Here is a 12,929-nt window from a genome sequence, read left to right on the forward strand (position 1 = left end):
TCCTGCTAAGCCGCCAGGTCCTCAGGAAAACACCCTTACACCTCCTGCTAAGCCGCCAGGTCCTCAGAAAACACCCTTACATCTCCTGCTAAGCCGCCAGGTCCTCAGGAAAACACCCTTACACCTCCTGCTAAGCCGCCAGGTCCTCAGAAAACACCCTTACATCTCCTGCTAAGCCGCCAGGTCCTCCGGAAAACACCCTTACACCTCCTGCTAAGCCGCCAGGTCCTCAGGAAACACCCTTACACCTCCTGCTAAGCCGCCAGGTCCTCAGAAAACACCCTTACACCTCCTGCTAAGCCGCCAGGTCCTCAGGAAAACACCCTTACATCTCCTGCTAAGCCGCCAGGTCCTCAGAAAACACCCTTACATCTCCTGCTAAGCCGCCAGGTCCTAAGGAAAACACCCTTACATCTCCTGCTAAGCCGCCAGGTCCTCAGATTAACACCCTTACATCTCCTGCTAAGCCGCCAGGTCCTAGGGAAAAACACCCTTACATGTCCTGCTAAGCCGCCAGGTCCTCAGAAAACACCCTTACATCTCCTGCTAAGCCGCCAGGTCCTCAGATTAACACCCTTACATCTCCTGCTAAGCCGCCAGGTCCTCAGGAAAAACACCCTTACATCTCCTGCTAAGCCGCCAGGTCCTCAGGAAAAACACCCTTACATCTCTTGCTAAGCCGCCAGGTCCTCAGAAAACACCCTTACACCTCCTTCTAAGCTGCCAGCTCCTCAGAAAACACCCTTACATCTCCTGCTAAGCCGCCAGGTCCTCAGGAAAACACCCTTACATCTCCTGCTAAGCCGCCAGGTCCTCAGGAAAACACCCTTACATCTCCTGCTAAGCCGCCAGGTCCTCAGAAAACACCCTTACATCTCCTGCTAAGCCGCCAGGTCCTCAGAAAACACCCTTACATCTCCTGCTAAGCCGCCAGGTCCTCAGAAAAAACACCCTTACACCTCCTGCTAAGCCCCCAGGTCCTCAGGAAAACACCCTTACATCTCCTGCTAAGCCGCCAGGTCCTCAGAAAAAACACCCTTACATCTCCTGCTAAGCCGCCAGGTCCTCAGAAAAAACACCCTTACATCTCCTGCTAAGCCGCCAGGTCCTCAGAAAAAACACCCTTACATGTCCTGCTAAGCCGCCAGGTCCTCAGAAAACACCCTTACATCTCCTGCTAAGCCGCCAGGTCCTCAGATTAACACCCTTACATCTCCTGCTAAGCCGCCAGGTCCTCAGGAAAAACACCCTTACATCTCCTGCTAAGCCGCCAGGTCCTCAGGAAAAACACCCTTACATCTCTTGCTAAGCCGCCAGGTCCTCAGAAAACACCCTTACACCTCCTTCTAAGCTGCCAGCTCCTCAGAAAACACCCTTACATCTCCTGCTAAGCCGCCAGGTCCTCAGGAAAACACCCTTACATCTCCTGCTAAGCCGCCAGGTCCTCAGGAAAACACCCTTACATCTCCTGCTAAGCCGCCAGGTCCTCAGAAAACACCCTTACATCTCCTGCTAAGCCGCCAGGTCCTCAGAAAACACCCTTACATCTCCTGCTAAGCCGCCAGGTCCTCAGAAAAACACCCTTACACCTCCTGCTAAGCCCCCAGGTCCTCAGGAAAACACCCTTACATCTCCTGCTAAGCCGCCAGGTCCTCAGAAAAAACACCCTTACATCTCCTGCTAAGCCGCCAGGTCCTCAGGAAAAACACCCTTACATCTCCTGCTAAGCCGCCAGGTCCTCAGAAAAAACAAAAAGGAGACGAGGCCACAACTGCTGGAGCCCATGCCGAGGATAACTCGAATGCTGCTATCTTAGCTGCTATCGGTACTCTCCGCAACATGATGGAGGATTTCAAGACGGAGTTGAAACAAAACACACTGACCATTGCTAACATCGCAAAGCCCGAAATCACAGAGTTCAAGGATAAAAACAAAGAGTTGGATGGAGAAATAAACCAACTCCGTGTGAAGAACGCAGAGCTGGACAAGAGAGCTGCAGAGGTGGAAAAGAGAGCTGCAGAACTGGACAAGAGAGCTACAGAGGTGGACAAGAGAGCTACAGAGGTGGAAAAGAGAGCTGCAGAGGTGGAAAAGAGAGCTACAGAGGTGGAAAAGAGAGCTGCAGAGGTGGAAAAGAGCTGCAGAACTGGACAAGAGAGCTACAGAGGTGGAAAAGAGCTGCAGAACTGGAGCGCTACAAGAGAAGATGGAACTTAAGACTTAACGGCCTGAAAGAAGGAAAGGAGGAGAATACGCGACAGCTCGTCGCTGAAATCATCGGGGAGATTGTTCCAAACTGGAAGGAGAAGATGGATCTCATCCTGGACTCTGTGCACCGTCTGGGGCCGAACAACAACAGCCGCCCTCGTCAGATCATCATGCAGTTCACTGGACGGCTCTTCAGGGATGAACTCTGGCGAACCACCAAACTTCCCCCAGTGTGGAAGAATCTCAACGTCCGCTTCGCAGAAGATCTCACCAAAGAGGACAGGGAGGCACGGCAAGCTGTTTGGCCCAAAGTTGAGCAAGCAAGGAGGGCAGGTCTGAACACTGTTTTCCGTGGCCCATATGCGTTCATTAACGGTCAGAGAGTCACACCATAGACCTAAATAAGCTGGAATGTTGATTCCTAAAACAAGTGAGTTATAAATAGAAAAAATGCTTAGGGTTTTGTTACACAAAGTTCAGTAACTACTAGCAGATACACCATTTTTTTTATAATTTATTTCTGATTTTTCCCTTTTTTCTCCCAATTTAGTGGCCAATTGATCCCTATTTTAATTCAAACACCCACCCTCGTATTGCATGCGTTCACCAACTGCATCTCTCCGGCCGGCAGTCTCGAAGGAGACGCCTCCCCACTTTCGTGACAAGGCGAATCCAAGCCGAACCACTGTTTTTCCGACACACACAGAGACGCATTCACATGACGAACACAAGCCGACTCCGCCCCCCTCCCGAAGACAGCGTTGCCAATGATTGCTGCTTCATCGAGTCCGGCCATAGTCGGATCTGACGAGACCGGGGCGCGAACCCCAGTCCCCAGTGGGCAACTGCATCGACACCAAGCCGATGCTTAGACCGCTACGCCACCGCGGACCCTCAGATACACCATTTTTCTTGTTCTTTAACAGTTCAGGTAATTATCTCTGTGTTTTTTGTGTTCTATGTTTAGTCTAAAAAATGATATATCTCTCATCTCTGTTAATGCAAGGGGTCTAAGAGACATGACAAAAAGGAAAAGCTTCTACTTATTCTGTAAAGGGAAAAATGCAAATGTTTTTCTACAAGAAACTCACTCCAAGACTGAGGATACTTTATTTTGGTCTAAACAATGGGGAGATGATGCTTTCTTCAGCCATGGCACGTCAAGATCAGCAGGGGTTGCCATCCTCCTAAAACACTTCAGAGGTCAGGTTATATCCCACAAGGCAGATGAACATGGCCACTGGTTGATTCTTACCCTAAACATGGATGAATTGAAATTCATCCTGATTAATGTTTATGGCTACAACAATAGCACAGAAAACAAGACTATTTGATCAAATAAGCTTACAATTAGACAACTTAAAATTATCATACTCAACTGATAATATTATAGTTGGAGGGGATCTGAATTTAGTCCAGGATGATTTCTTTGATAAATATCCTCTTAGACATTCTGCAAGTCACCCTAATTCCATATTTACTAACTTTTGCAATGAACAAAGTCTGATTGATGCATGGCGATATTTAAATCCAGGAATATTTAGATACTCATGGTTCAGCCCAAATTCAAATTTAAAATCTAGAATTGACTATTGGTTAATTGCAAGCCACTTGCTTGTGCTATGATATCAACTCTGATATCTCGGCTGCTCCACTTACTGATCACAGCCTTATTTCTCTACATGTTAAACCTAAAAACAGGAGTACTTATTCTCACAAATATTGGAAATTTAACTCCAGTCTAAATAAAAATTCTGATTACTGTAGAAAAATTAAACTACTGATTCAAGAGATCATAAACTCAGAAGAACTAACAACGGCTGTCAAGAAATGGGAGTTCCTAAAATATAAAATACGCCAACTCACCATCTCATTCAGTAAAACAATTAAAAAAGATCTTGAAAGAAAAGAACTAGGTATAATTAAACAGCTTAATGTTTACTGCAATAAACCTAATCCCACTGAAGACGATAAACAGAAAATATTAAACCTTCAACCCAATTTGGATGAAATCTACACTCAGAAAGCAAAAGGAGCCTTTATTAGGTCTAGAGCTAAATGGATAGAGGGGGGAAAAAACTCAGCATATTTCTGTAACCTTGAAAAAAGAAGGCAGGAAAAAAATAACATTAAATCCTTGATAATTGATGATATAGAAACCACAGATGAAAAATTAATCTCCTCGGAAATCCTTAAATTCTATAGCAGGCTTTACAGCTCTAAATGTTCTAATGAGGATTGTCATGCATTCTTAAAGGATATAGCAAGTTATATTCCCAAAATTGAAGATGGTTTCAAACAAACTTGCGATCATCAAATAACAATTGCAGAACTTGATGCCGTTGTTAGTCGCTTGTCTTTAAATAAAGCCCCTGGGTCAGACGGCCTCACAGGTGACTTCTACAGACATTTCTGGGAAGATATTAGATAACTACTACATCAAGTTTTCATGGAAATATTTGAAACTTGCACACTTCCGCCTACAATGAAACAAGGGATTATCATTTCAATTCCAAAACCTGGAAAAGACCCCAGAATTATAGATAACAGAAGGCCCGTCACTCTTAGAAACTCAGACTACAAACTCCTAACCTACATTTTCACTACTCGTCTTCAAACAGGGGTTTCGAATCTTATTGCAGAAACACAATCAGGTTTTCTAAAAGGAAGATCAACCCACAACAATATAAGGCTGGTAATGGACATTACTGAATACAGGAACCAAATTGAAGATGATGGGTTTCTCCTGTTTTTAGATTTTTTTCCCTTTGGCACTTTGGATATATCCATGGATTTTTGGATGGAATGTATATTTGCCATGTTTGTTTTATAATGAACTTTCTTCAAGAATCTGTACATGAATATGAACAATGTTCAATAAAAATATTTTTTAAAAAACCAACACTGCAGGCGGATGTGACGACTGTGGGCTAGAAGAGCCAGCAGAGCACGTTGCGATATACTGCCGGAAATACGAAGCAGGAAGAAGACGTCTGACTCAGTCTCAGAAAAATTAAAGTACAATTTGATTTAGTAGATATTCTACAGAAGAATTCAACTGAGTGTTGTAAAGTCTTGTTTCAGTTTCTCAGCGTACCTAATTTAATTAAGATGACTTGAGTTTTTTGCTTTCTGTTTTGTTTTTGGGGAGGGAATAATGTAAATAACAGGCATTCTGACGCACACGCCGTACCAGCTGGTGGCGGCGGTAATGCACCGATTCGTTGTTTACCAACCGCCAATAAACCCCAGGAAGAAGAAGAAGAAGAAGAAGAAGAAGAAGGAAACAGAAACCCGAGAGAAGAAGACGAGACGGGAAGCCTGTGAGCAGAGAGAGAAGAAGAGGAGACGGGAAGACTGTGAGCAGAGAGAGAAGAGGAGACGGGAAAGCCTGTGCGCAGAGAGAAGAAGAAGAGACGGGAAGCCTGTGAGCAGAGAGAAGAAGAGGACACAGGAAGCCTGTGAGCAGAGAGAGAAGAAGAGGAGACGGGAAGCCTGTGAGCAGAGAGAGAAGAGAGGAGACGGGAAGCCTGTGAGCAGAGAGAAGAAGAAGAGGAGACGGGAAGCCTGTGAGCAGATAGAGAAGAAGAGGAGACGGGAAGACTGTGAGCAGAGAGAGAAGAAGAGGAGACGGGAAGACTGTGAGCAGAGAGAGAAGAAGAGGAGACGGGAAGCCTGTGAGCAGAGAGAGAAGAAGAGGAGACGGGAAGCCTGTGTGCAGAGAGAGAAGAAGAGGAGACGGGCAGACTGTGAACAGAGGGAGCAGAAGTGGATGCTGCGGGTTAAACGTGTTTCTGCGTCGTTTCATCCGCAGGTCAGTAAAACAGAAAGAAGCGGCGCCTCCTGTTCTTCATCCCGACACGAAGTTTCTCTTCTTCATCCCGACATCCCTGCTAGTAACCCTGATATTAAATTAAACCTCTGATAGTCCGTTAAATGGAGGGTGGTGTAAACCTCTGATAGTCCGTTAAATGGAGGGTGGTGTAAACCTCTGATAGTCCGTTAAATAGTAAAATATCCGCACCTAATAACGATGCAAAAGCTTAATGTGATCATTTCTCTGCTTGGGGTAAATGTGTTCCTTCTACACACATTTGCCACACGGGGGAACATTAACTGTACTACACTGTACAAATACTATGTATATGTACTATAATGTACTGTACTACACTGTACAAATACTATGTATATGTACTATAATGTACTGTACTACACTGTACCCACCGACCGGCTCGTTAACGGCCGAACGTCGCTTTTATTGATCTCATTGATAGCTTTATTGATGTCATTGATAGCTTTATTGATCTCATTGATAGCTTTATTGATCTCATTGATAGCTTTATTGATGTCGTTGATAGCTTTTATTGATCTCATTGATAGCTTTATTGATGTCATTGATAGCTTTATTGATCTCGTTGATAGTTTTATTGATCTCATTGATAGCTTTATTGATGTCATTGATAGTTTTATTGATCTCATTGATAGCTTTATTGATGTCGTTGATAGCTTTTATTGATCTCATTGATATCTTTATTGATCTCATTGATAGCTTTATTGATCTCATTGATAGCTTTGTGGATTAAACTGACCTTCGTTGTTCGTTTCTTGTCACGTGTTGAGATAACACGTGTGGATGGGCACTTGTTTCGCGCGCTCGGACGATCTAATAAAATACTGACGTTCAGCCAGCTCAGCCAACTTCCGGTTGCTGCTGTTTGTTAACAAGTGGCGACATGCGGGGCGTGTTGGGTCGGGTCCGTACTGGGCTGTTCCGCCTCCATCCTGTGTTCACATGGTTCCGGAGTGACGCCGCTGTGTGTGTCTGTGTGTGTGTAGTAAGCCTTGTCCTACTTTCTTAACTGACATTGTGTAACGCCTTGTGTAAAATTGTGTAACATTATTCAGCCGACCCCCCCCTTTTTTTTTCTCCCCAATTGTATCCGGCCAATTACCCCCCTCTTCCGAGCCGTCCCGGTCTCTGCCCCCCCCTCCCTCTGCTGATCCGGGGAGGCTGCAGACTACCACATGCCTTCTCCCATACATGTGGAGTCACCAGCCGCTTCTTTTCACCTGACAGGGAGGAGTTTCACCAGGGGGGCGTAGCGCGTGGGAGGATCACGCTATTCCCCCCAGTTCCCCCTCCCCCGAACAGGCGCCCCGACCGACCAGAGGAGGCGCTAGTGCAGCGACCAGGACACAGACCCACATCCGGCTTCCCACTCACAGACACGGCCAATTGTGTCTGTAGGGACGCCCGACCAAGCCGGAGGTAGAGGTAACACGGGGATTCGAACCGGCGATCCCCGTGTCCGGCGAACCCCGTGTTGGTAGGCACCGGAATAGACCACCACGCCACCCGGACGCCCTCCGCCGACCCTTTACCCTGTCTGCCGCTCACGATTGCTGCTTAACGAGAAAGAAGAGCAGAAACGCAAATGTTCCCAGCACTCGATGTGGGTCCGTGTTGTTGTAGGTCGTGTTAACAGCAGAATCACTTCTTCTTCTTCTTCTTCTTCTGTTATACGCATATCTGGCAGATTAGAGGCTTCAGAGTGGGCGGAGCCACTTTGCCCATGTCCCAGTTCTATTCAGGTGAAATGCTTTGAGGCATGTAAACACATCTTATTGGATCACTTCATTTAGCGTCCATGTACACAGTTAAAGAGGAACCCAGCCACTGAGGATGCACAAGCCAGTGCATCCTTAGTGCCGGTCCCAAGCCCGGACAAATGGGGAGGGTTGCGTCAGGAAGGGCATCCGGCGTAAAATCTTTGCCAAATCAAATATGCGGATCATAAATAAGACTTACATACCGGATCGGTCGAGGCCCGGGTTACCAACGACCGCCACCGGTACTGTTAACCAGCAGGGTGTCGGTGGAAACTATGCTACTGTTGGGCGAAGGAGAAGGAGAGGGGGAAGGCATGTCCAGAGGCAGCTAGAGAGGAGGAAGGGTAGGCATGTGGAGGTGAGAGTTGGAACTTGTGAATGTTGGCACTATGACTGGTAAAGGGAGAGAGCTGGCTGACATGATGGAAAGAAGAAAGGTAGGCATACTGTGTGTGCAAGAGACCAGGTGGAAGGGGAGTAAGGCCAGGAGTATCGGAGGTGGGTTCAAACTTTTCTACCATGGTGTGAATGGGAGGAGAAATGGGGTAGGGGTAATTCTGAAGGAAGAGTATGTCAAGAGCGTGCTGGAGGTGAAGAGAGTGTCAGAAAGAGTGATGAGTATGAAGCTGGAAATTGAAGGTTTATTGCTGAATGTTATCAGCGCATATGCCCCGCAAGTTGGGTGTGAGATGGATGAAAAAGAAGAATTCTGGAATGAGTTGGACGACATGGTGGAGAGGGTACCCAAGGAGGAGAGAGTGGTGATTGGAGCGGACTTCAATGGACATGTTGGTGAAGGGAACAGAGGTGATGAGGAGGTGATGGGAAGGTATGGAGTCAAGAAGAGAAATGTGGAAGGACAGATGGTGGTCGATTTTGCGAAAAGGATGGAAATGGCTGTGGTGAATACATATTTCAAGAAGAGGGAGGAACACAGGGTGACGTACAAGAGTGGAGAAAAGTGCACACAGGTGGACTATATCTTATGTAGAAGGCGCCATCTAAAAGGGATTGGAGACTGCAAGGTGGTGACAGGGGAGAGCGTAGCTAGGCAGCATCGGATGGTGGTCTGTAGGATGACTTTGGAGACCAAGAAGAGGAAGCGAGTGAAGACACAGCCGAAGATCAAATGGTGGAAGTTGAAGAAGGAAGACTGTTGTGTGGAGTTCAGGCAGGAGTTAAGACAGGCACTGGGTGGTAGTGAAGAGTTGCCAGATGGCTGGAAAACCACTGCAGAAATAGTTAGGGAGACATCTAGGAAGGTACTTGGTGTGTCATCAGGACAGAGGAAGGAAGACAAGGAGACTTGGTGGTGGAATGAGGAAGTACAGCAAATTATACAGAGGAAAAGGTTGGCAAAGAAGAAGTGGGATAGTCAGAGAGATGAAGAAAGTAGACAGGAGTACAAGGAGATGCAGCGTAAAGCAAAGAGAGAGGTGGCAAAGGCAAAGGAAAAGGCATATGGTGAGTTGTATGACAGATTAGACACTAAGGAAGGAGAAAAGGACTTGTACCAATTGGCTAGACAGAGGGACCAAGCTGCAAAGGATGTGCAGCAAGTTAGGGCGATCAAGGATAGAGATGGAAATGTGCTGACAAGTGAGGAGAGTGTGCTAAGAAGGTGGAAGGAATACTTTGAGGGGCTGATGAATGAAGAAAATGAGAGAGAGAGAAGGTTGGATGATGTAGGGATAGTGAATCAGGAAGTTCAGCGGATTAGCAAGGAGGAAGTGAGGGCAGCTATGAAGAGGATGAAGAATGGAAAGGCAGTTGGTCCTGATGACATACCTGTGGAGGCATGGAGATGTTTAGGAGAGATGGCAGTGGAGTTTTTAACTAGATTGTTTAACACAATCCTGGAAAGTGAGAGGATGCCTGAGGAGTGGAGAAGAAGCATACTGGTACCGATTTTCAAGAACAAGGGCGATGTGCAGAACTGTAACAACTACAGAGGTATAAAGTTTATCAGCCACAGCATGAAGATTTGGGAAAGAGTAATAGAAGCTAGGTTAAGAGGAGAGGTGACGATCAGCGAGCAGCAGTATGGTTTCATGCCACGAAAGAGCACCACAGATGCGATGTTTGCTTTGAGAATGTTGATTGAGAAGTATAGAGAAGGCCAGAAAGAGTTGCATTGTGTCTTTGTAGATTTAGAGAAAGCTTATGACAGAGTGCCGAGAGAGGAGGTGTGGTATTTTATGAGGAAGTCAGGAGTTGCAGAGAAGTATGTAGGAGTGGTGCAGGATACGTATGAGGGAAGTGTGACAATGGTGAGGTGTGCGGTTGGAATGACAGATGGGTTCAAGGTGGAGGTGGGATTACATCAAGGATCGGCTCTTAGCCCTTTCTTGTTTGCAATGGTGATGGACAGGTTGACGGACAAGATCAGGCAGGAGTCTCCATGGACGATGATGTTCGCGGATGACATTGTGATCTGTAGCGAGAGTAGGGTGCAGGTTGAGGAGAGCCTGGAGAGGTGGAGGTATGCACTGGAGAGAAGAGGAATGAAAGTCAGTAGGAGCAAGACGGAATACCTATGCGTGAATGAGAGAGAAGACAGTGGAATGGTCAGGATGCAAGGAGTGGAGGTGACAAAGGCATTTGAGTTTAAATACTTGGGGTCAACTGTCCAAAGTAACGGGGAGTGCAGTAGAGAGGTGAAAAAGAGAGTGCAGGCAGGTTGGAGTGGGTGGAGAAGTGTGTCAGGAGTGATTTGCGACAGAAGGGTATCAGCAAGAGTTAAAGAGAAAGTTTACAAGATGGTTGTGAGACCAGCTATGTTATATGGTTTGGAGACAGTGGCACTGACGAAAAGACAGGAGGCGGAGCTGGAGGTGGCAGAGTTGAAGATGCTAAGATTTTCACTGGGAGTAACGAAGAAGGACAGGATTAGGAGCGATTATATTAGAGGGACCGCTCAGGTTGGATGGTTTGGGGACAAAGCAAGAGAGGCAAGATTGAGATGGCTTGGACATGTGTGGAGGAGAGATGCCGAGTATATTGGGAGAAGGATGCTGAATATGGAGCTGCCAGGGAAGAGGAGAAGAGGAAGGCCAAAGAGGAGGTTTATGGATGTGGTGAGGGAAGACATGCAGGTGGCTGGTGTGACAGAGGAAGACGCAGAAGACAGGAAGAAATGGAAACGGATGATCCGCTGTGGCGACCCCTAACGGGAGCAGCCGAAAGTCGTAGTAGTACACAGTTAAAGAGGAATCTCTAATGAGAGAATGATCCCAGCCGGGTTGAAATGTTGCCCCTGTACCCGCAGCTCGTGATGATGGTGGTGATGATGATGATGATGATGGTGATGATGATATACACCCAGTTCTCATGGGAAAATGAAAATGCCTTCAACAGAATCCCTCAGTCCATGATGATTGTTTGTTTGTGTGTTTGTTTTAGATGCCATCATGTCTGTCTCTCTAGCAGCAGAGAGAGACAGGCTCCAGAGGCAGATTGAGGAGCTGGAACAGAGTCTGGCACGAGCAAACCCAGATCTGGACCTTCTGTCTACCGACACATCCTCAGGTGTCCTTGTGTCTGTCTTGTCAGCCTGCTTGTGTGTCTGTATGTGTGTGTGTGTGTGTGCGCGTGTCTGTCTGTAGAGAGGTTGTCTTAAAAGAGCAATGCTAGCTTGCTAGCTGTCTCGCTGCTGTCCAGTCATTATGATGTAATAACTAACCTCTCTCTGATTGGTCAGATAATGGATCAGATCAGGATAACTGTCTCACCGCTGTCCAGTCATGATGATGTAAAAACTAACCTCTCTCTGATTGGTCAGATGATGGATCAGATCAGGATAACTGTCTCACTGCTGTCCAGTCATGATGATGTAATAACTAACCTCTCTCTGATTGGTCAGCTGATGGATCAGATCAGGATAACTGTCTCACTGCTGTCCAGTCATGATGATGTAATAACTAACCTCTCTCTGATTGGTCAGATGATGGATCAGATCAGGATAACTGTCTCACCGCTGTCCAGTCATGATGATGTAATAACTAACCTCTCTCTGATTGGTCAGATGATGGATCAGATCAGGATAACCGTCTCACTGCTGTCCAGTCATGATGATTTAATAACTAACCTCTCTCTGATTGGTCAGCTGATGGATCAGATCAGGATAACTGTCTCACTGCTGTCCAGTCATGATGATGTAATAACTAACCTCTCTCTGATTGGTCAGATGATGGATCAGATCAAGATGACTTTCAGAGGGAGCCTGCGGAGGTAAAGCACAGTCTCTTCTTGCTTGTCTTTTAGCATCTTAAGTGAGCACAAGTAGTGTTATAGACCCCTTTTTGTCTGTCTCTGACCTGTGTGTGTGTGTGTGTGTGTGTGTGTGTGGGTGTGGGTGTAGGTCCAGGTCCCAGGTCTGCTGGCTCAGAGAGACAGGATTCAAAGGGAGATTGAAGAGATAGAGACTGCTCTGGGTTCCGAGACAGCTGTCTGTCTGTCAGGTACCTGTCTTTCTGACGTCAGTGCTGGCAGTATGATAGTAGAGATGGTTCTCTCCACTCCTTTCCAGCCTGCACCGCACAAACCCATCATGTCTGTAGTTTCCTTTCTTGGTTAAAAGTCTTTACCTTAAGCTGGCAGATGTTATCAGTGTTCTCTAGCTTTGTGATGCCAAGTGTTAAATATGAACTGCCTCTGAGGCTGTATGGGGGTCTGGGGGGGTGGGGTTTATGGGAGTTGATTAATCTCAAAACCCACACACATAAAAACCAGGCACATAAACGTGATATGAGCACACAGAACAGTATCTGTGAGCGAGAAAGCATCGTCATGACCCTCGCGAGGATGCTTGACCTCATATATATATCTTATATATTAAGAGGTCCAGCATCCTCACGACCCTCGCGAGGATGCTGGACCTCTTAATATATAAGAAGTATATATTATATCTATAGACCTCTTCTATATTAAGAGGTCCAGCATCCTCATGACCCTCGCAAGGATACTGGACCTCATATGTATATATACAGTGCATCTGGAAAGTATTCACACCTCTTCACTTTCCCCACATTTTGTTATGTTACAGCCTTATTCCAAAATGGATTAAATTCCTTTTTTTCTCATCAATCTACACACAATACCTCATAATGACA

At 46.3% G+C, this 12,929-nt stretch overlaps 1 protein-coding gene across 3 annotated transcripts in view; it reads left to right on the plus strand.

The window, feature by feature from the left end:
* Positions 1 to 5,601: 5,601 nt before the first annotated feature.
* Positions 5,602 to 12,929, plus strand: part of snapc4 (small nuclear RNA activating complex, polypeptide 4) — a 126,514-nt gene continuing 119,186 nt past the window's right edge. For all 3 annotated transcript variants that reach the window (XR_008810524.1, XM_056283719.1, XM_056283727.1), the window contains exons 1-4: positions 5,602 to 6,022; positions 11,221 to 11,346; positions 12,005 to 12,048; positions 12,179 to 12,278. Coding sequence is in view for 2 of the 3 variants with exons in the window: in XM_056283719.1 (XP_056139694.1) it covers positions 11,229 to 11,346; positions 12,005 to 12,048; positions 12,179 to 12,278 (262 nt within the window). In the remaining variant the exon portion in view is untranslated. The remainder of the gene's footprint in view (positions 6,023 to 11,220; positions 11,347 to 12,004; positions 12,049 to 12,178; positions 12,279 to 12,929) is intronic.

Source organism: Lampris incognitus, chromosome 1 (assembly GCF_029633865.1).
Source record: "Lampris incognitus isolate fLamInc1 chromosome 1, fLamInc1.hap2, whole genome shotgun sequence".
Taxonomy (NCBI): Eukaryota; Metazoa; Chordata; class Actinopteri; order Lampriformes; family Lampridae; genus Lampris; species Lampris incognitus.